The sequence below is a fragment of the Pygoscelis adeliae genome, unplaced genomic scaffold (assembly GCF_000699105.1).
Source record: "Pygoscelis adeliae isolate BGI_AS28 unplaced genomic scaffold, ASM69910v1 Scaffold222, whole genome shotgun sequence".
NCBI lineage: Eukaryota > Metazoa > Chordata > Aves > Sphenisciformes > Spheniscidae > Pygoscelis > Pygoscelis adeliae.
The window spans coordinates 2,881,040-2,904,559 of NW_008824309.1; the positions used below are offsets into that span (position 1 = coordinate 2,881,040).

The window sequence follows — 23,520 nt, forward strand, 5'->3', positions numbered from 1 at the left end:
CAGAGGAGCTGCTTTCATACTTTAAAATTTTGCTTGTTATCCAGTCCAGAAGAGTTTTGCACTAAACCTGGGTGTAAGTTGCTCACTGGTGAGATGGTTCACTTCTGCTGTTGCAGGAAGTGGTTTTATTTTTCTTTTTTTCCTGCTTTCTTTCTATCTTTATGAGCTGTGGGAGATTAACCCAAATGCTGTCTATAGACATGTGACCTAGATGTTTTCCGTTTCTTGAAATAGTTAAAACTGTTGCTGGTTGATGGCAGTTTGAGATGAGACGACGTCGCCTGTGAGGCTGTAGGTAAGGAGCCTTAAATTCATCTTAATGCAGTTTAGGAAACCTGTTGCTAAAGATTTTTAAAATAATCATAACTGCATGTATTCTGTATGTGTTCAATACGGATTATGTTAATTACGCAATTATTTTGTTTCTGTTGGTGTTTGTGAATTTGAAAGCAATGAACAGCAACGTAGAGGGTACAGATATAAAATGATGTTTTAAAGGCAAATTTAGTATTCAGAATCTAGCAAATCTGTTGCATCCTATCCAAGAGGCAACTATATCTGACCCTCTCTAGTATCCCAAACCACTAATCACTTCTCTTATCCCTGCCCGTACTAGCTAGTTGTCCCCAAAAGGTAGAAAAGGCTGGTGGCACTGGCTGGGAAATGGGATGAGATCATGTTTCCTAGCACTTGCTTTTGCCGGGTGTGATTTAGCCCTGTTTGGTTAACTGGCTTCCCTGCTAGTCACCACGAAGGAGGTGATTAGTAGTAGTAGTGGCTACTGTACGAGTTAGTGAGTGGTAAGGGTAGGTACCTAGTTGATACTCAGTATCACTAGAGACTGAAAAGATCAATAGAGGGATCTCTTGGCCTGCTCCGTATCAAAAAGTTTGGTACCACTCTATTATTCATCAGTGGTGCTAATAGGAATAGGACATGGGGATGCATAGGGGACACTGTACAAAAAATATCCTTGGTTTGTCTATGGGCACTCTCAATGTTGTTCCTCATGGAGCTGTTCAATGGAGATGTCATAGTAGCATGTTTCCTGCATGAGGCTGTTTAGATCCAGACTAATTCCTCCTCTGCTTCCGTGTTGGGCAGAAAAAGGTTGTGTGTCCCGAGTCCCCGTCTCACTCGAAGCTTTCTATCAGAAAAGATCGCTTTGCATTGCCGTCAGTGGGCAAATACTGCTTTCTGGCCTTCAGAGACTTGCAGGGAAATAGTAATTTAGGAAGATGTTCGAATCACACAATATAATGCTTTGATTATGGGCCACGGAAAGGAGAGCCAGGATTAGCAAGATTTGTTCTATGGTGAAGATTTGTTTTCCTGGTAATGTGTAGTTTGCTGTAAACTTTGTGACATGCACTCATGTTTGTAACTGATAACCTTATCTTAAGAAGCAACTTGTTTTTCTTTTGGAAATATGGGTCAGAGTTGAAAGATATCACACGTGGCTTGAAGCTCATTTTGAAATTGTGCATACTAATTGGAGACAGATTTTAGCGTAGTGTTGTAAGATTACATTTCAAATTTTCTGTACTTTTTGGAGAAAAAAAGCTGTCCTGCCTGCATACACAAATCAGCACAGACAGGGAAATTGTATAAAAAGAACATGTTCTCTTCCTGGGTTGTGTTTGTAGTGGTTTTTATGTTACTGCTGTAATGTCTTAGAGTCATTTGAAATGCATTTTCCGCAGAGCTGTGAGATTTGGTAGTTTGAATTCTCAGAGTTATTTTTCTTTATTTTCTCCCTTCCCCACAACTTACCTCTTTGTGTCCAAAGGAAATTCATTTAAAAGCAGCATCTCTTGTTCACTTTACCTCTCAATCCAATTACATCTGTAATACACATTTGTTCATTTTCTTTTCCAAATAGAGTGAACAGCTGAAGCACTCTCTGTATTTTAAAGCTCCTGCTGTACACTATTATTGAATTACAAAAAAATTTTGCCTTTCTGGCAGCATTTATTGTAGAAACTTCCTTTTGCTTTGATACAAGAGATACCCTAGCTTGGAAGAGATACTCCATCTTCTTCCAACCAAGCATGAGTGTGTGGCCCCCCTCGGTAGTCCCTCTCACCAGGGCTGGGATTGCCAGGGCAGCAGAGGAGAGATCTGTATCAGACCACGGTCTCGGGCATGTTCCTCCCCAGCTGGAGTGAGGCAGGAACCAGAAATTAAGATGGTGACAGAGACACATTTCGATTCTAATCCTGATGTTTGGGTGGCACACCACCACAGCCTCTGGTGTGGTGCTAGCTTGATTGAAACAGCTGTGCACAGCTCTGGTTTGGATTTCTCTATCTATGTATGGTCCCAGCAGTTATTACTTCTTTGCCGTGATGAACTTCAGGCCAGGCTCTAAAAAGGAGTATCCCACGCAAGTGGGATGGATTCCCCATCGTGATCACTAGTGCTGTAGTGAGGATGGCTTTTGCTGTGCTGCTCAGAGACTTCAGCTTGGTTCTCTGCTAAGCAGTCATGCAGACTTTTAGCAGTCGGAACTGCTGTATTATGGCCTGTTTCTATTGAGTCACATGGGGCTTAGTGGGTTATAGGCAGCGTCTTCTGAATTTTTTGAGGCTCACAGTGTGTAATTTTGATACTTGTCTATTTTTCTTGACTTTTTTTTTAGATGCTGCTGTGCTGTGTCAGCTCAATCAGTGCGAGTTGCTAACCATTTAGAGTTGTTAAAGCCTGCATGCTGCTAAAAACTTTCTCTTGATGTTGGAGAACTCTGTTTAGTGTTTAGGTGTGTTCTTAATTAGAAACCTGAAGCATGGCAGTTGTACCGAATGTATCCCAATCCTGTATATGTAGGTGTTGTTTGGGCTGATCTCTTTTAAAGACAAAACAAAGCATCACTTGAGCTCTAGCTAAAGTCTCTACATTTCACTTTTCTCCTAAGTAAGACTCCTACATGGATGCATCAAACCTATTTCTCAGTGCTACAAAGACAGGACCTGGTACTGGCGGATACCATCTATATGAAGATGTTTTGATTGTTTTCCTGGTTTCATTTGTTGATAACATTAGTCCTGAAGGAAACAGATGAGATAAAATTTTGGCCCAGCTGTTGACCATGTATCTTCCATGATAATTCAAGTGCCATTCAGAGCACAGCAGCAGATTTCTTTACCTGGTTACACAACCTTCACAAAACTGCCCCTTTTTCCATCCTGTGGTGGCTTCCGACAGCTTTTGTCACCATCAAACTTACTGCTGTAATGTCCTCTTAGTCTCAGAGTAGGCTGAAGGCCCTGCTGCCTTCAGCTTGCTCACAATGGCACACTTCCCTGTTGGGTGTGCATTTGGGAACCTGTGAGCTTGGTCTAGGTCAGGAAGCATTGGTGTTACCTGCTTCTGAAACCTTCTCAGAAGATTGGTCTGCTTCAACCATCGGTCTCAATGAATCTTAATTTCACTGACAACTCTCTTATCGACAACTGAAGGACAGAGGTGGTTGTTCTTTTGCTGTGCTGGATGGTACGACTGTGCCTTCATGCACTCGACATGCCTCTGTCAGTCTTCCCTGCTTTGAGAAATACTATAAAAAGGTTGTTTTGGAGACTCACTACAAAACAAACACTGCTAGCTCCTCATTTGCACAGGGACTTCCTCAATGCAGATCTGTTTTCATTTTAAGAGTGAGACCTCCTATCTGTGTGGGCTGACAGACCTCTGATCCGAGTCTGTGGACTCCCATCATCTTTATTACAACTTGAAGCATCTTGGGGTGCAAACTTCCAGGCTGGCTGAAATAGGAGCAAAAGAAAATGTTATTCGATTTTTTTTAAGGTGGCTGTCTGGATGAGAAAAGCAGGCATTAGTTTTCTGGGCACAGATATTTAGATGTTGCAAACTGACCATGGGGCAAATCTAACTCATGTTAGAGCTCAATCTGTGGATGCAGCCAGGTCATGCTGGAGCAGATTTTCAGTGCATTATTGGCTCATGCTGAAGTCACCTGGAAGCGTTGAGGTCTGGCATGTGTAAAAGTGAGCCCTGTTTGCCAGAAACTAAGAACCCCAAATTCATACATGCTTGAAATTTTGGCCTTTTTCACTTCATTTCTCTGTATTTTCATTCGCCTTACTTAGCATGAGAAAGAACTGTTTGGGGAATTAGGTAGGAAAGATATCAGAGGGTTATTTAACAGATATTGGTATTCTCCAAATTAGCTTCTAAACTTCTGGAGGTATGTGCAAGTTGCATAGTAAAATACTAACTCGGACAGTGCACAGATACCTACTGAAGCATTTCTTCAATAAATTAACTAAGCAAGTTTGATTTTGCTATGGTTAGTGGTTTAAGGTTGTTTAAGACACAGTGCAACACTTCCTGCCATTTGAGATTGACAGACATTAAATCATTCATTTGTAGTTAAGCCAGGTATTGTGGGTTTGTACTGTGGTTTTTCATGAATATTTCTTCCAAAGTCTGTGCCTGGTACACTAAACAGGTGCAGTCCTCGAACAAATGAACTTAAAGTTACTTCTGATTCCTTCTCCAAGACATCCATCAGTTTTCAGCACAACTGCAACATGGTAAGGGAGAGGGAGAAAAGAATGAAGAAAAAACAGAAGTGAATGTGGCTTAGAGCTGAAGAGACATGCTTTAAGTACGTGCTTGCTCTTTGTTTCTTATTTCTTTTCCTGCCACACCCTGAGCAAAGCCACCACTGTATTTGGTGCTGAATCAGATACCAAAGCACCTATCTGAATCAGATACCGAAGCTCCTCCTAGGCAAGGCATAGGGCATAGCACCTGTACTTTTTTTCTTTGCTGCTCAGGATGTTACTAAACTCTTTCTTTGTGGGTGAGGAGGGAAATGACACAGATATTTTATGAAGACAGTTGAAGCTCTGGAGTTCTGCCTCCACAAGAGTCACTTCCATGGCTGGTGGGTTCGACACCAATCTGTTGGGTGTCAGGATGCTCTCAGCATTTCTGGTGTTTCTGCTGCAGCTGTGGATCAGGAGACACCTGCTGCTGGGCCAGCCAGATGACTGCTTGGGACAGTGGAGTTGGAAGAACTGAGCAGTCCACGGTGGGGGAATGGACCCAACGCTGGCAGCGTGTCCCACTGGTTGGGGGATCCTCAGCCCACATGGTGATACTGGCCGGAGCCAAACCACCCCCCACACCGCAGGAGAGCCTGATGGTAACACCATAGGCACCCACAGCAAACACCAACAGAAGCCTCCCTGGGCTTTCTGAGACAAAATGCATTTCTAGCTAATGGTTTTGCTACAAATGAATCAACATCTTCCAGTAGGAAGATGTTACATCAGACTTTCCAACTGGCTGAGCTGCTCTGACACATGCTGCCTTTTGTACTTTGCACTGAGTAGTGCTGAGGCTTGATCTAGAAAGATTAATGTTTCTATTATCAGCAGTACATTGCATGCTTGGTTACTTTATTAGCAAAAAAAGCAAAGTATAGTAATGAGTAATCAAATTCTTGTAATGATTTTTGAACTAGGAGATGGCGCTAATCCATCCACTCTTCTTGGAGCGGCAAAGGAAGAGGAAACAGAGCAAGTAAAAGCATCTCAGTTCCTCCTCATTCATTAATCCCTAGGCCCTGGTAAAGGCAATGCGTGCCCCCAGTCTTAGCAGAGGCTTAGAGAATCTCATCTCTTCATTCTTGGATTTCCTTCAGACAGCCTAGCACTGGCTCTGGATTCAGTAATATGTAGTTGTATAGATCTGAGATGTTCAGAATTGCTGCAGAGATTTTAATTGGAAAATTTCTTTTCTAGTTTTAAGTTTCATCTGAAGTTTGAGGCTCTTTATAAAATCTTTCCTGGAGTGTGAGTGAGTGAAGAGAGGGAATCTATTAAGACGTGGAGCAAAAATTGTATAAAAGAAAAGAATGAAAAAAGTTAAATCCAGAAATTTCTTACCAGCCTTGTATCATGCATAAGGGTGCAGATGTTTAGGGAATAATGTTGATGCACTGTAAGGACATTTTAACTCAGGTGCGTAGGACTGCAAGGGCTCACTTGAGCTGAGTGCAGCAATTTCAGCCAACAAGGGATTTGAGGAGTCTACCAGCTCTGCATGTTACCACACTGCCTAATAAAGCCACAGCTGACAGCAGATGTAATACTTGTTTAGTATTTTTGCTCTTAACAACGTTGGGGGCAGATGAATGGCGGCCAGTTTTCTCACACTATGACTGTTGGTGTTCGCGCGTGGATCTGGCACCGTCGCACTCCTGCTGTCATTGCTGCTGACTCTGACTGCTTCTACGAACTGCAGCACATCTGTGGTGGGACTAGTGCTGCAGGTGGGCTCTGGTCCCCTGGCCTGCAGAAAGCATGTATACAAGGTTTCTGGAGTCATCTTGAACCGCCTTAGTGAAATAAAGTTTTCATTGGTCCCTCACAAAACAATGTACATTTGCAGTAAAAATTTTAGATATAATTAACAGAGCTTATGCTCAAACTTCTTGCACAGTTAAAGAAATTTTATTTTTGACACAATACTCTCGGTATTTCCACTTTGCTGAAAGTAGACATCTTAGCTACACAATGTGATATCAGATACTATCACATAAAACAAATGCTTTTGTCTTCTCCCTGCTTTGCCACGTGGTGCTGAAGAGCAGCGTGGTGGGGCAGGCATGTCTGCCGCCTTCTGCTCCGCTCTGGGCCACGGCAGAGGCAGCTGGTGAAGAAAGCAAACAGGGGGCCCCACGAAATGCAGAAGAGGGGCTTGCTCGATGCAAGCCGCAAAGAATTTCCCCTTTGAGTTCCTGCTGTAGCTTAAAAGTTTTCTCCTAAAATTGTAGGTGCCGGCTCTGCTGTGTTTCACAGCAGCGTCTCTTACAAGAGCAGCACCGGGAGCTCTGCAAAGGAAAATGGAGATGGAGTGTGGGAACAGATTAAAAGTGTCTGGAGCTTTTTTTTTTCCCCCCTCAGATGGGAAGTGGGAGCAGTGAGAAGAAGTAAGGGAGCAGCTGCAGGATCACAGCACAAAAACTGCTGCAGATATGTATGGAGGAAGATTGAGAGAGGGTAGGAGGGACAGTTTCATGCGCAGCATGGGGGATCAAACATTATCCCGGGGAGTGGGAAGGAGGGGGTCTTGCTGTCCGAATAAGGGACAAGCCTCTTGTTGTAGACACTATTGAGGCAGGTAGCGTCAGAAAGAAAAAGTTTTATTATAAGTTTATTTTATTTTTTAATTTGTTTTTGAAGTCTGAGAAGCTTTAAAGCCTTTCCTATTCAACGATCTCAGTACCTCAGTTTGACAGACATGTCTTCTGTAGGATGATGGGTATATGGAACTGCAAAATGGATTAAGACATGGTAAATGTGCATTTAAACTACTAAGTTGAGGGACTCTAAGAGGTGAAAACAACTACCACTGCTTCACCAAAGGCTTAACAGAGCTCAAGAAGGCATTTTTTGCTAGTGAAGGGGCTGCTGCTGCTGCAGGAACTGAGGACCAGGAGGCAAACTGAGGCATGACTTACAACTGCTCCAAGTGTTCAGTAGTGCATAACTGATTTAGAGGTAGAGTGGGATAAAACTTGTGTATCGTCTTACTCAGTGGTGAACATGAGGTGCTTCCTCCACTGTGGATCAACCAGTGGAGCACATGCATGTACATGAATGTGGTGCAGGTCACAAATGTGCTGTAACGTCTTACCCGAGCTGGCCTTGTGATAGTTTGTTTATACAGCCGCTGCCAAATTGAAACCGAAATTTCTGTTGGCAAAGCTGTGAAATTTAGAACTTATAGGACGTTTGTTTCTTTGGCTATTTGCAGCATGCCTTCAGGCATTTAGAAAATATTTTTCTAATACATCAGTTCATCTTGCGGTACTAACTCTTCCACTTCTCTATAGAGTTTGGGTTGTTCCAAAATTACCATCACCACATGTCTAGTTCAGGTAAGCATGGAAAGTTTGGATGAATATCTGAATCTCTGTGAGGAGAAGTTCTGCAAAATTGAGCTGGAAGTATTTCAAACAGTCTTACTTTGAAATTTCTGTCACTTCTGCTTCTGCTTGTATCTGTAAATACTGCAAGAATAACCTTTCCCATAGTATCTCATCACTTCAGATCTGGCAACATTAAAAGTAACAACACTTTTCTGAACATTTAGGCTATAGGAACAGATTTCTTTCAAGCACCGGAGAAAATTTGTGATTCTTATGTGATCTTCCTAGAGAAAACATTGGATTCTTTTTATTCAGAATTAGACAGCTTTAAACTAAAAAGTTACTGTAGTACAACTATCATCTGCAGATGTAAAATGAGTTTAGAGGTCTGACCTTCTCTAGCTCTTCTCAGGTCTTATTTGGTGTTAAATCAATTAAATTGTTATGAACTTTTATGATGCTGGGAACTACTTGCTGTCATTGGTCTAATGACTAAACCATACTCATTCTGCTCTTCAGTGTTGTAGGATGCGTTAGAAGTGTTACATATCGGACGATACTCATAGTTTGGTTTTCTAACACTGTGTATATATGACCAATATTCATCATTTGAAGGATTGTAGTCTAGCTTGCACAGCATGGAAAACGGAGGCAGGTGTCGCAGATCAGATGCACTCCAGAAAGAAATGAAACACGCTGCCAGCAGGAAGACCTAGAAGTAGCAATTTTTCCCAGGCATGTTCTTTTACATATTCAACTGAAATTCTACTATGGACGACTGTTCCCAGAACATATGCAGGCCAAACTGTACACAAAGTTCCACTTGAAACTGAGATATTAAATTGACATAAGAGTGGTGAAAATAGACTCCATTATGCTATCCCATATGATATATTGGGACAGACGAACTTTTGAAACAACTGTTACCTTTCCTGAGACCTTCACATGTAATATAATTAAGAAACTAAGTGATGCAAGAAGAGACATGACCATATGCAGTCACTTGCTGACTTGAAGAAACTCTTTTACCCTATTGCATGTGTTTTTGTTGTTTCCAATAATATCCTAGCGGTATTTCCTAGCAAGCTTTTATTTGTGCAGGGAAGTCCTGAAGATAGCAAGTCATGAAGGCTTACAGGTTTAGAGAGGAATCTGTAAATCCATTAAATATGGATGTGAAGAATTTGTCATTGTATCTGCACGACTTTGAAATAGTAACTGCCTCCCATTCTCTTCTCTTTCTAATTCTCAAGCCATTTCTATCCAGATAGGAAAACATTTCTGGAAATAACACATCTCTGCCCTATAGGGTACAAGTAGCTTTTCCAGATCCCTGTTTTGCTTCGACATCTGATCCTGCTATTTTTAAGGGTCTACGTATAATGGGAAACAGACCCTGGGGCTTTCAGCTATCATCTTCTACAAAATTTCAGAATGACACAAAGGAGAACCTTAGCTCCCTGCTTAAATCCTCATTGATAGCCACTGCCAGTCTAGCACAGCTATTTGAATTTTTGGTCTTCACATCTCTCTTCATCCAATCCTTGAGACAAATTAAGCAACGATTTGTAAAGATTAACAATATTTCCACTGAAACTGTATATTTGGTTAAGATATTTTGCTGCCATCTGCTAGAAAGCGGGACTCAATATCAACCTTCTATCATTTTATTTTATCCTTTTAAGTTTTTACTGTGTAAGGTGCTATTACTAGTTGAAAAAATACAAAAAAACAACAGTCAATCTTTATAGAAATAAGCCACTCATATTTTTAACGCTGCAGTCAATGGGCAGGAAATCACTGAAGCATCAGACTGTAACAGTCTATAAATTATTATAGGGTGTAGACTCCACACCCATGCAGGTCTGTGAGGTACTGTAAGTGGAGAATCACATATTCTTAATATGTGTGGTAACTATCGGGAATGAAAAGTGAAGTACTGCATTTTAACACTTTAATTCTTAGGAACTCAGTCATCGAAACAACCTTAGAGTATGTTCTTAGACCCAAAATTAAACAACATAGTTACTGCTGTACAATGGTGCAAGTCTGTGTCCTTCCCTTTTGCAATCTGTTATAAAGTATATTTCCATACCTGGCTCCGTAATGCAAGAAATGCTTTGGCTTTCCTCCTCGAGTGTGCTTAATGTTACTTTTGCATTGCTGTAACTCCATTAACTTCAGCGGGTTCACTGCAAACTTAAGATCAGGATCAGGCCTTTTAGACCTGTCTGGAACTGCATGTCCTGTATTGCACAAGCTAGGAAGAAATTATTTTTAATGATAACATACTTTGTTCCTACTGGATATTAAGCTATGAGATTTCAATCACGAGAATTATGTAGTTATTAACCAAGAGTTATTGTAAAATATAGCCCTATCTTGATATAAGAGAATAAACCCAAAAGGTTGAAATGGTCATCATATCAAGGATCAAGTTAAAATCTCAAAGCTAAAAGATTCTGTAGCCTAAGAGCTGTTTAACAATGATGCTTGAAAATTCTTTACTTCTTGTATTGCACTACTGCCCAGGAAGTCTGCTATGATTCGGGCCAAGTTGTGTCAAGAAATTTGCCTTTAGGTGCATCCTTCATAGAGACTGGATTATATACCTCAGAGCATAAATAAAATTGTGAATAATGTGCTGGACAGTGTATTCCACACGTGGTAACAAATAAATGCTGGGCAGTGAGATATTGCTACAAACAAAACAGAAAAGGTGTTTTACTCTTCTCTTTGACCACAGGAGAGGCATGGGTAACTGTACCTATATATTAGAGTTGCCTGAAGAACTCTGTGGGCCATTTCTGCTTTTATCTGCAGAAAGTCCTCAAATACTAGAGGACTAGAAAAGAGTGACTGCAAAGCCAGCCTTTAGACACATGAGGTAAGATGACCTCCATGATCCTTGCTCAGCGTGTTGTCTGTTCTGAGAGACACCACCGAAAGTCTAATATGGCTGCAACAGGTAAAAAAATTAAAAGATGAATGCTGATGAGCATGGCTTTTGTAGGACTTAGGAGGTATCAACAAACTCACTGATGGTTTCTGATTAGATTGCAAGTTTGGTTAATAAGGGAAAATGTGCTGTTGAGTTTAGGACATTTAACATTTTACAGCAGACTGAACCCGGCACAAAATTCTGTTTTATTGTCTATCTGATATAAAAGAATAAAACTGGAGTAAAGACCCAGGCAATGGTGATGTAGTGTCAGTTCTGATCTCCTACTTTGACTAGAGATATGACTGATGGTTGAAATTAATGCTACTTCCTAAGTACAAATTATTCCAGGCTGGATGAAATCTTTCTGCAAAGGAAAAGGCATAGGAATGTTACATCTGCTTTGTATTTTCATTACAATGGATTTTTCTGTTTTTCTAGTACTCAGATAAACTGGCTTTAGGACTCTTCTGGGCACCAGCCCAGGACACCATATCCCTCAGCAGCCTTTGCTGTTTGTGTCCGTGCCCTGAGCGCAGATGTGTGACGTGTTAGCTGTGAGAGCGGTGTGGTGGGGGTGGTTGAAAAAAAATAAAGAAAGAGTACAGCGCAGATAAGAATAATTGAAAAAAGCTATGTGGCAGTTTACTTGTTATCCCCTCTCTTTACCTATAGCTTTTTCACCTGTCCCCCTTTATTTCCATCAGTTGTGTGTTTAAGCATTTACTGCTCCTGAGCTGTATTTCAGCAAAGATAACAAACGGTGTAGCAAAGGCTAAGAGCAAAATCCAACAGCAGAAATATTTACGTAGGTGTGTTGATTTTAAACACTTCTTTCACAGACATAGCAATATGTTTTCTCCTTCACAAGAATGCTCTGACTCACCACGCGTGTGGCATTAGCTTGTTTTTTCTTTTGTTAACTCTTACTTCCTCTTCCATTTTTACTGTTTTTCAGGCTCACAGGTCTAGTGTAACGGTGAACCTCGTGCTGATTTTTATTCTTTTGTAATATTGTTGCATTAGGTTTCAATGGATGCTCTTCATGTACAATATGCTCTTCAGCAGAAGAATAGAGTTAGTGAATGCACTTTAATTTTGCAGTGTTTTCACGTTACTATGTTGAGCACTTTCATGTTCATTATGCGTCTAACTTGATAGTGGTAGATATATCATAAGGAAGGAAGTTGGAAATTAAAAGCTTATTTTGACAAATACTGAAAATTATATACATTTTTAATCTCATAATCTTGAAAAACAAATGCAACAAATTATATTAATCACAGATATATTTTTTTCCTTTCTTGGATAAAAGTACTTGCTACAACTACTACTTGGTACAAGTTGGTAATGAATTAACATTTACATTCTGTCACTGGATGTAGCTGTAGGAAACATAAACATAGGTCAAGCCAAAATCTAGAAATACCGCTATTCTCTTGTTTCTTGAAGAACTAACACTTTGCTTTGCTTTGTAGAAAACCTCTATATTAACTTTACTGATACTGTACCAAAAATTATGAAATAAAGTAATAAAGTTCTTGGGTAATATTGGTCAGTCTGCTCATTATATGATCAATTTCTGGACAAAGCAACATGTCAAAATGGATTAAAAACCCGATTAATGCAATATGAAACTTCCTCTAGCTCCATGAGCTGCTGTAGGAGGGGAATACTTACTGGCTGTCATTGTGAGACAGAAACCATAATTAAGCTACCAAAGACATAAGAATGGCAGCGAGCTGAACAATTCGCTTTCTTAATTTTTGCAAAAAGCTAAAAAGTGTATTTTTCCTTTTTTTCATGGAAATTAGAAATAGCAAAAGGAAGGGTTTTTTTGCTTTGTTTTGTTTTTCATTGGGAAATTAACAATGTTACTTTGTTGCCTTTATCATCTCCTTTCTCTTTTTGAAGAGAAAGGGCAGAAAAGTATTTTTTCCCATCAAAGGAAAATTAGAACTAATTTAAATATTTCCACTGTTATCAAACATCAAGATTTTGTGAAAACGTTGTTTTTAAAAGAAATGTTACAAAAAACATTATTGAAAATAGTTTTACCAAGACCCAGCACTTTGTGAGGAAGCCCGAGATCTGATCTCTGCGATTTGCTGTGTTGCTCTTTTAGCCTGGGCCTGATTCTCAGAAATGGGATGGCTTTCCTGTGTGTACGGATTTGCATCTGCTATAACCTTTCTGTTTTTCACCTCTGTAATACTCACTACTTCCACACCACGTGTTTGAAAGTCGACTGTACATTTAGAAATTGGGGGTTTAGGATCTTAACCATTGATCTGCCAGACATGTCAAATGTCACTTGACTGTTTAGCAGCCACCTCACACCTGTAGTTGGTGGCTGAACTCCGGCTTCCGTTGAACTTGATTCACTGCGAGGATGCTGTGCTACTTGCTGGAGCAGTCTTGTCTCCTCTCCGAGCATCCCAAAGACATGAACCAATTCATGGGAAAAGCAACTGCAAGTGTTGACCCACTGAGGCCGATAATTTAACTACAAGTATGAACCCCTTCTTCCCTCAGTGAGGGTTTTTCAGCTCCTGAGGTTATCTCCAAAAGTGGCTGTGTGTCTAGGACTGAACCAATTTGGCTGTCCTAGCCAGAAAGGTGATTTCTGTCCCAGCCAGAAAGGTGATTTTGTCCCTTCAGCTCAGTGGTGTTTCTTGCCCCATAAGTAAGCTGATCTACTCACTCTCCAGAAATTAAAGTTCTCCTTTCTCACATCCAGTGTAATCATTTTTCCCCACTCCATGAATCAGTTTTTCTTTCCTGTATCATCCATCCAACCTCATGTCAAGGATTTTTCTTGTACCGGTACTGTTCCCTGACTTTTTCCCACCCGTATCTAACCTGCTGCTTCTGTTCCACAGTAGCCCAAAAACAGTACTTCCAAGAGGATTTTTCGGTGTGTTCCCCTGTCCTTCTTCTCTTAGGTGAACGCCTTAAAGTTATGCTGCCCTTTTGCTCCAGGAACCCTATAAACAACAGGGAGGGGAGGGGGGTAAAGTCTGTCTTGGTTTAATGCCTTTCTCCAGCAAATCAACCGTAGGAGGCTTCAAAACTAAAATTTATGTCCAGATGCTAACTATTTGCCAAAAGGCAAATTAACTAATTATATAATGAACATGGAGTGCCTCACAAGCAGTTGCACAGGGCTTGGCAGCTCTGCCTTCCAAAGTAAGTGAAACGAATTCCCCTGCAAAACCTGCCCAAACTTGGCCCTGATGCTGCTAATAACAGTTTGGAAGCACCAAATCATAAAAGCATCAGATAGGATCCTTTTTCTATCTTCTGTTAATATTTTATCTGTTTCCTGCCTGTCTCTCCCTCTGTTATTTTTTAAAAGTTTTTAAAAATAAATAAATAAAAGAGAGCAGAGTGCAAGTACTACCAAATTCTTCTTGCAAATGTGAATGCAACGCCCTTGCGTTTGTGGAGCTCATATTCAGGGTGCCATCTACTGGCATGCAGGGCCGATAACGCTGTCGGGAGTCTTAATGGAGTTTGGGCAGCAAAGGATTTCTACCTGGAAATCCAAAGGGAGCAACTTTCGTAACTTGTACCTTTCCTTCATATTCTGCAAGACCTCCTTCATATTCGGCAGGATCTCGCCACGTTCTATGCTAAGACAAATAGTGGAAATGTTGAGGTTTGGGTTTTTTTTCTTTTCTTTTATGGTAGTTCCTGTAATTTTAGTGCCTCAGAAAGTCTCCTTGTATCTCTGATGTGTATGAATTAGTTCCAATTTGGGGGAAAATTAACTAAGTTTCAATGAGATTAGAATAAAAATTTTCAGAAGTCTTTGCAGACTTGTCATTTACTGACTGTGCTCCTACTTGAGATCCAGGGCATGACTTTGTCATACTATTAAACTTTTTTATAGCACATCTTGTACTGACAACACCAGACAGAGACTACCTAATTAAAACTCATAATGCTCCCAAGAAGAGATATGTCAGAGTTTTATAGGTGGGAAATTTCAGAAGAAAATCTGAGAGATGTGCTCCAGCCAAACATTGGATCGGTGACAGAGCCAGTGTTGCTCTCGTCTCTCGAGTCTGATCAGCTCTCCAGCCTGGAGCCTACTGAAAATCTGTTGAGAAGCAATTTTGGTTTGATACCAACATGAAATACAAAATGGTTTGACTCTCCAAGTTTAGGAGGAGGAAAAAAATCATTTCCTGCTTAGCATTGCTGCAGACCTTACTGCCAAAATGGCAAAGTGTCCCTGTGACATGGGTTTGAGTGGTGACTGCTCCGAAGGGTGGTGAGAAGTGTCTCAGAGAGGAGGAACACACAGTGCTGTCTCCTAAAGGTCCACGTAAAGAGTTTTCCCCAGTGTCATACACCAGCTCTGCAGCAGAAATAGACATGCATACTCCTGAGTAGCAGGAAACAGCTTTAGCCAAATTTTTCTCCTCTTTCTGTGGTTCAACTTCTGTAGGGATCCTTGAGTAACTGATTCAATGCAGGAAACAGCCACAGAGCCTAAGTTTCACTGTTGCTTTTACTGAAGTTAGTGTTTCTATCATGGCACGAAATGTTGAGTGAGTAATGGCTAATATTGAAGCTCTTTCTTCTTCTCACTTCTCTCTTCAAGAGTGCTGTGTTGCTGTGGGCAACCAGCTCTAGGTGGTCCTGCTTGAGCAGGGGGGTTGGGCCAAATATCTCCAGAGGTGTCTTCCAACCTCAACCATTCTGTGACTGTATGACCTCTTATTATTGTCCTCTACATGTGTAAGGAAATAATTTATCGGGTCCAGGAGAGGGTGAAGCTATGAGAGCTGCGTCCTTCCACCAGCACAGCGGCTGTGGTCCTGCCCAGAGACATGCAGTAGCGCTTCTCATCTCCCTCTCCCACCTTCACACCGGTACCGTATCTTTCTCTCCTCTGATGCCTTCATAGAAATGGACTTTCTTGAAATCAGGAAATTTCATCTTTTAGAGTCTTCAGATGTTGGGGACAAGTTGCCAGAAAAAGCTGTGCTTTTCAAACCCATTTGGAAAATGCTGATTTTCAACAGTTTATATTATAACTGCACTTAAATGGATTTCCATTTCCCTGGCTCCATAGTAGGGAAACCAACAATTCCAGCTTATATAGTATCTCTTCCTTACACATTTTCTCATATGGCTACATAGCAATGTAAATAACAGGTTTTCTTGTGACTCTTACCATATTACTTCACCCACGATTTACGTATAGTAGTACCAGGGTGGACTAGTGGGGAGGAAAGTGGAGCAAGTGTTGTACATCACTGTCCTGTTGTTTTGCACAGGAAATATAAAGCAACTCTTGCTGATGGAAAATGTTTTGGGAATTTGAATAGCTAGAACAGTTTGTTGAGTTGCACTATTGCTGAGTCAGGAGGTTGAACAGCAGCACTGCTAGAGAAGGTGATCATTCTGTACGAGTTCCCCCCGGTCCCTCCAAGGGCTTGACAGCTGATGTGCTCAGCCATTTCTTCATTTCAAAATTTTAAAAATGAACAGAGGAACAAAAATCCCATCCGTGCTGTTGGTAGAATTGTAAAAATTAAGGGAAATTTTATTAGGTCTGGGTTTGAATCTAGGACACTAGCAGGGTTGCAGCGTGGTCCTGTAATGCACTTGTAACACGCATGTATCGAACTGTGGAGGTAAGATATGTTAATTGGCTTCACAGCATGTCGTTTTCCTTTGCAAGATTTAAAATGTGTAGTGTGAGCAGGGCCAAAGACAAAGCGTAGTGGCTGCCAGCTGGACGTGACAGAGGCTTGCAGGGAGATTACACCATAGAGGAGAATGGCTTTGGAGATAAGGATAATCTTTTACATAAACTAACTCTTCCAAGGCAGTTCGGGTGGGTGAGTGATAAGGACAATAATAAAACTACAGACTGACACAGCTGATAGTTATCCTGGTGTTCAAAGGTGATCAAGATCTTACCAGCAAGATAACTCAACTTTTTCTCCTGACTACAGTGGCATATACCTGTCATTCATACATTTTTGTACGAGGGGTCCCTAGAATATTGCTCTTATTTTATGTTCTTCAGGTCAACCCACTAACCATGGAAAGGTCTACAACTTCTGATACGGCCTCTGAAAAGCCTAATCCTTCCCACCACAGTACAGGGGCTGTTCAAATGAGGATCAAAAATGCCAACAGTCACCACGATAGACTGAGCCAAAGCAAATCTATGATTCTGTCTGAGAACATGAAAGTCGCTGAACCTGTAAGTAAAACACTACTAATATTTTCTGAATCTTCCAATTTTTTAAAATCTGCAGAATTATCTTAAGTGTGGTTAAGATACTGGTATCATGATCATCCCTTGCAAGGAGGGATTGAACGGCACTAACACATTTTTAGGAGTATGGCTAGGCATTGGAATAACAATTTTCCTTCACCGAAAGACAAAATTTGGCTTTGGTGGCCGGGATCTTAGTATCTACTCAGCATTTCAACTCTCAAGTATTACAGTACTTAAATACGTCTGCTGTAGAGAATAGTACTTACAGCATAAGGTATGTGCACAATTTCTAAAAATACAAATGCTAAAACCAGAGAAAAGTAAAGAAATGGAAATTACAACTCAGTAAATAAAGGACAACTTTGTCAGTAACAAAAATAGGTCTTGCTGTAAGAATGAATGAATTGTAAAAATCAGACACTGAAGTTCTCATTATTTTAATAGTGAGAAGAGTTGAAAGACTCGAGTCATTTTTTATCCATGACCTTTTTTTTTTTAAAAATTAAATAGTTAGTGATGAACTCTATTGCCAGTTGCATCCCTGCCCCTGTACTCCTTCTGAGCTACTAAACAAACTGATTGGTATGAGTCTCCCCTGGTTAATTTTCTTCTATAATGGTGGCAACTTGCAGCTGAGGCCATATGATGTTACAAAATTATTTATGCAATGTTAGCCACTTTTTGGACTCCAGATCCATTTTGTTCTCAGAGAATGCAAATGAGGGAGAAAACTCTGCTGGCTGGGGACAGAGTCCCAGGTCTCAGTCATTTCTCACAACCATGCCAGCCATTAATTTTTTGTTTTGTTGATGTAATGGATTCCTATGAAATATTCAGCTTTCTAACAAAGTTATTAAATGGAGGAAGCCTACAATAACAGCTGTAGTTTCTTCTCTTTTTACTCTAAGTTCAAACTCAAAATTCAAGCTGCTTTAGAAATACATTATTTTAATCATTAATTCCTCTTAACTCATTTCACCTTATATTTCTGGAGAGAAAAATCTGTTTAGATCTTAGCAGCTGATAAGCTACTCATTTACCTTCCATTTAAACAATACTGTTCACCTCAGACACACACTGTACATGCCGCTTCTTTTTTATCTGACGTGAAAAGTTCCTCCGCTACAAACCTGAAACGATGCTTATAGTAATTTACTGGGAATACTATAATGTATTATCAGGAAGAACTATACCTTTGAAAAAGTTTAAAAGTTAAGTATATTTAATGATGCCTAACATATTTTATTGGCTGTGTTTAACAAAAGGCACTAGGCTGCAGTTGTTTTTGACAAGCATGAAAACATCACAGCATGAGACTGCAAAAGGAATTATGTAGAGAAATTACAAGTGATCCATCTCTCAATGAATTATCCACCTCAATAGCCTGCAGAACTCAGCTACCAATTAACACCTACTTTATTACATGTTGGGATGTACTTAATAACTTTCATGTGTTTATGCACTATTACCTTGACTGATGCCTCTTGTACAATTAGGCATAATTGGCATATCAATATGCAAAAGTTAAAAGGATTAACCCTCTTAAAACTAATGAGCATTTCTGTATCCAGCTGCTAAATGAGACAAAATTAGCATTTTTCACTTTTGGGCAGGATTTTATCATGCAGTTTCTCATTGTTGATATTACCTTGTTACATAACTTTAGTTTTGGGGCTAGTATGCTGGACTGTTACAGAGCAAGGGCTCTAAAAAGTTAAATTAGACATAACTATTCACTGCCGGATTCCAATAACCGTAGCAGGTACAATATATGTTCATTGGCTGAGAGCTGAAAAGTTGCTTTGTGTTACATTTGTTTAGTAGCTAATTATATAAAAGCGGAATTTTACTGAGTATATGTCATTTTACCAAGCAAACTTGGCTCCGACATAATAGATTGAAAGCTTGCCATGCTACTAATTTCCTTTCTATTTCAATTCTTTTCATCTCTTTTTGCCATGCAGAATTTTCTGACTAGATATTGACAGACTGAAAGTGTTTTGGCGTATTTACTTAAATAAGCCTCTTAAAGTTGTTTGCTAACACCCAAACTAAAAGCAAAATTCCTAAGGAGGCAAGCGTTTTCAAATACGTGCTTTAAATACGGTGAGATTCAAGTTAAAAGAGCAGTGAAATATCAATTGCATGTATCGATTGCATGCTGACATATCTGAATCTGTGCATGTGACTTGTGAGGGATTTTGGGGAAAGTAATGAAGGAGAGTAGTCTCTGTCTGTCCAAGTGTCTTGAAAAAGCAGGGCCCAACTGACAGACACACACACAGACACACGTGTATGTGCGTGTGTGTGTGTATATATATATATACACATTTAGTAATCTTTTTTTAAAATTTGTGATGCTCTTTTCCAGTACACTTATATACACAAACTTCACTTCTGTCTTTAAAGGCACACAGATCCCTGCTAAAAGATACATATTACCAGGATGTTAAGCAAAGCTAAAATTATTTTGTGCTAGAAGATAAAAAGGATTTATTCTAATTTTCTGTTTGGAAATTTTCTGTTTTCAACAGTCTGCCTCTGTTTAGATGATGGATATCATCTATAAGGTGTCCACTGATCATGCTTGTTTTCTATTTTACATTGACTGAATATCTTTGTCCTATCATCGGAGAGATTTTTCTTTTTAAAAACTAGAAATAGCTGAATAAGGGACTCCGTATTACTCTTTCGTCGCCCATATTCAGCATGTGCACTATACTCTATGTTCTATTAATAAATGGGTTAAATCCTCTTTACCCAACTTATGCAAAACCTACTGACTTCACTGGATTAAGGCAATCAGCATTTGGCACATTTGAACAATCAATAGAAATATATATTTCTAAAACATATTTGGAAAAAAATTGAATGCTCCGGACAGTAAAGGGTAAAAACCAGGCACAAAACTAGAAGGATCACTGGTGATTTATAGAGAAGAAAATACATAATTTTCTCTAAGGGATTTGTTGTATTCTCGAGCATTTGCTGTGATGCTTGTGAGCACACCTGGGGCTATACTTTTGAAGGTGGGCAGATTATCTTCTATAGTGTGACAAAGAAGGATATGCATCATACGTCAGTAGGGCCGTATGCGCTTATGCATTTCATAGTAGTAAAGATGCAAATGTGGAATGCATAAGCTAACTGATGCAAAAGCTAAATGTAGATTCTTGGGGGATTACGTTATTTATTTTGATGGAAATGCTTGAGCTTTGTGCAAAGGTTGAAATTGATATTAATGTAGAGTTTAAAGAGCACAAATCACGAAGCTGGACACAGACTGTGGTAAGCAAGGGCTCTTTCTGTGCTTAATGTTAGTGTCTAAACTAGCAATGTAAATGAATATTTGCTATTTTCATCTGTTAAACCCCAGGGAAGTGCATTTTGCTTCATTCAGAACAACTTCAAACAATGAAATGTCTTTTTTTATTGGTGTCTATATTAAGAATTAGAACCTATTTAGACATTCCAAAATGTTAATGTATTAGAGCTTCTTCTGATTAAGTTAAGCAAACTGGTAGGTTTATTTATCTCTCTAATACATTATCAGAGAAATGGGAAGCAATCTTCTTTTGTTTCTTACTCCTGTGATTATAGAACACTTGCCAAAGTTATGGCTAGCCAAAAAGACAGAAATAAAATTGCTAAAAATATAAGCCTTCTGTTTAGCAGAGTTTTTGAGCCATATTTTGAAATTGCAGGGCTTGTACATGTTTGCTTCAAATCAAGCTTATAGTCAAGTTTGAGGCTTTGTTTGTATAGATTGTCCTGAAGTAGATCCTGATATTTAATTAAAATGACACTAAATCACATTGAATTGATAAGACTTGGCATCTCAAACAAAGGTAATTGCCCGTATTGGTTTTGTACAAAAATAGAGCTGCTTGGAAAATGTGCAGCCAACACAGACTGTCAACTCCATTTATAGATCAATATGTGAAAACCATTGATCAGGCAGGCATGTGTAACAGTAACACTTTGCATTTATTTGTTGTTTTTATACCATGTTAAGGCTTACAGGATTATCGGCTTCCAAAATATTTTGACTTCCTCATAAATATGTTATCTGTTTAATGTTAATTACAAGACAGACTCCAGCCCTCTTCTAGAGTATTTTCAGTTTCATTGCTATGGGTAGTTTTAGCTGCAAATGGATTATTTCAATCTCTCAGAGATGATCAGAACTTCTTTTATAGTATAGTTTATTTAGGGAAAGTTTTTGGGGATTCTTTTTTTTTTTTTCCCCTCAGTTTACTTTTTTCCCTGGAGGAATAAACAAATCTTGGCAAAATATTTCTAAAAACAGAAAACCTCCTGTCGTAGTTGTGTACATTTGAGGTGGAAAGGGAAAAATATGCTTTTTATTGTGTTCTAATAGTGACTGCCCAGGCTTTACTCTCTGCAAATTTTATCATCATACACTAGTCCATTATAGACACATCTACTTTTATCACTGTAAGGAAATAGCTGTGTTCCCTTCAAGGTGTTACACAAGTCATATACTAGTATCGGGACAGATGTAGAAAAATATATGAGCTTCCCATGACAAATGTGGTAATTGTTAAAAATGCAAGCTTACACCTTGCTCACCCCAAATATTTCAGAGTAGGTATGAAAGCAGTGAGTCCACAAACACAGTCCAGTTTTACTTCTTGAACATGACTATTGTCCAAAAAAAAAAAAAAGAAATCTGTTGTGCAACATTAGTCATTCTCCTTTCTAGTGCAGGAAAATGAGAAATGAAGTGTGTCATATGTCCCCGTACTGTATTCGAACCGGTTTTGTGCTTTCAAAACCTAGATCCGCTCTCTGGTGTGTGTCGCCCTTGCAGACTGACTCGTTCGGCACTCGACTCCGGTTTTTCAGCCATTTCATACGCGTGTCCCTTGCTCCCCACCTGAGGAGCTGCTCCCGCTCCGGGGCAGAGGCCCTCAGCCTGCACTGGGCACCGCTCCCAGATGCATGCCTACATGCTCGTGTATGTCCTGCATACCATAAACCCCTGAGACGTAGAGGCTGAAAGTAGAATATTAATGCATTAGAATATTTTAGGGTTCAGTTTACCTTTGATAAGCAATTTTTCTCAATGGAGCAATGCAAGTTGGTTCCCGACCCTTTTTCAGGATCAGCATTTAGTGTGCAGGCATTTTTTCAGGCTCAGAATGAGCCTTTTGTTTTTCTGATTTTTTTTTTCCTTTTTTTTTCTTATATATGCCCTGTGAGAAGGCATTCTTTATTGTATATTTTTATTATAGCACTTGAGCTGAAATAATCTTGGCTAAAAAGGAAGAAGTTAATTTTATTGTTAAACTCCCCATTTATTTCTCCTCCAAACATTTTCACTGTACCGTTTCAGCTGCATAGCTTGATAGGCAGCATCATAATGAGATCATAGAAAAAAGAAATAACCAGCACCTATTTCTTCTTAAAAGCGAGGATAAATTCATTTCAGCCCTATTAAGGGAGTGGTGAATGTAACTGGTTTGGCTTCCTTGTTAAACCAAACTGAAGTTCAGATGAGATATTATGAGAGTCGGAATTGCTGATTTTGACTTTTACTCAGTGTGACAGAAGGGTAGAAAAAAGGTTCAAAAACCTCAGGTTTTTTTTTTTTTTTTTTGCAATCTTACATTATCTCATGCTGTGAAAATCTTTACTCTATTTACCAAGCACAAATTAGTCTTGCCAAAGGTTCTGAAAGTTTGCTACTTCAGCTTAGATCCTAAAACTTCAAAGGGAGATGCAACTCTACAAATTAGTGTATGTGCTCTGCCATGGCTATTTTAACTTGAACTTAACTAAATTCGTTTATAATTTAGTACTGATTGAACGCTGCCATAAACGTACACGGGATACATTTTTTAAAGTTAGTCCTCTGATTACTAATTTGAATAAAAAACTCTAACCTTGTTAGCATCTGGACTTATTTCCATAATAACAACCCCTTCAGAACCTACAAAGTAATGAATAATTGACAACAAATGAAATGTTTTGATAGTTGTCGGCACAAAGCATGTTTAATGTTTTGTGTTGCTTCCTAGCTAATTATGTAGATGACACATTTGTCAGACCTTGACTGCCATTAGAAACGTGTTTCCAGAGGGGAGAAAAACAGGCTATTCATAGAGTAATTAACTAGAATGCTCAATGACCTGTGAGAGATTCAAATGGCTGCCAGTTCAGACATTGTTTTGTTACAGAAGCAGAGGGGTAATTAAAATTCCAAATTACAGTGCTATGATGAAGCATTTGTTTGTTGACAGTATACTCTTACTCTAGTTTGTTAATTCTTTTTTAAATTGCTTCTAATCCATTTTATAGCTTTAGGAGTTCCGTCTTTGAATTTACTGACAACTAATATTATGGTAAATTGTTCTTCGGCGGAGTACTGCGGGCTTGGCAGTTTCATGGGAGCACAAGGTGGGT

General features: G+C 39.5%; 1 protein-coding gene across 1 annotated transcript in view; it reads left to right on the forward strand.

The window, feature by feature from the left end:
• The first annotated feature begins 263 nt into the window (after nt 1–263).
• Nucleotides 264–23,520, forward strand: part of ARHGAP15 (Rho GTPase activating protein 15) — a 340,420-nt gene continuing 317,163 nt past the window's right edge. The window contains exons 1-2 of the mRNA XM_009318944.1: nt 264–295; nt 16,894–17,073. Of these exons, the coding sequence (XP_009317219.1) occupies nt 16,909–17,073 (165 nt within the window). The 5' untranslated portion in view covers nt 264–295; nt 16,894–16,908. The remainder of the gene's footprint in view (nt 296–16,893; nt 17,074–23,520) is intronic.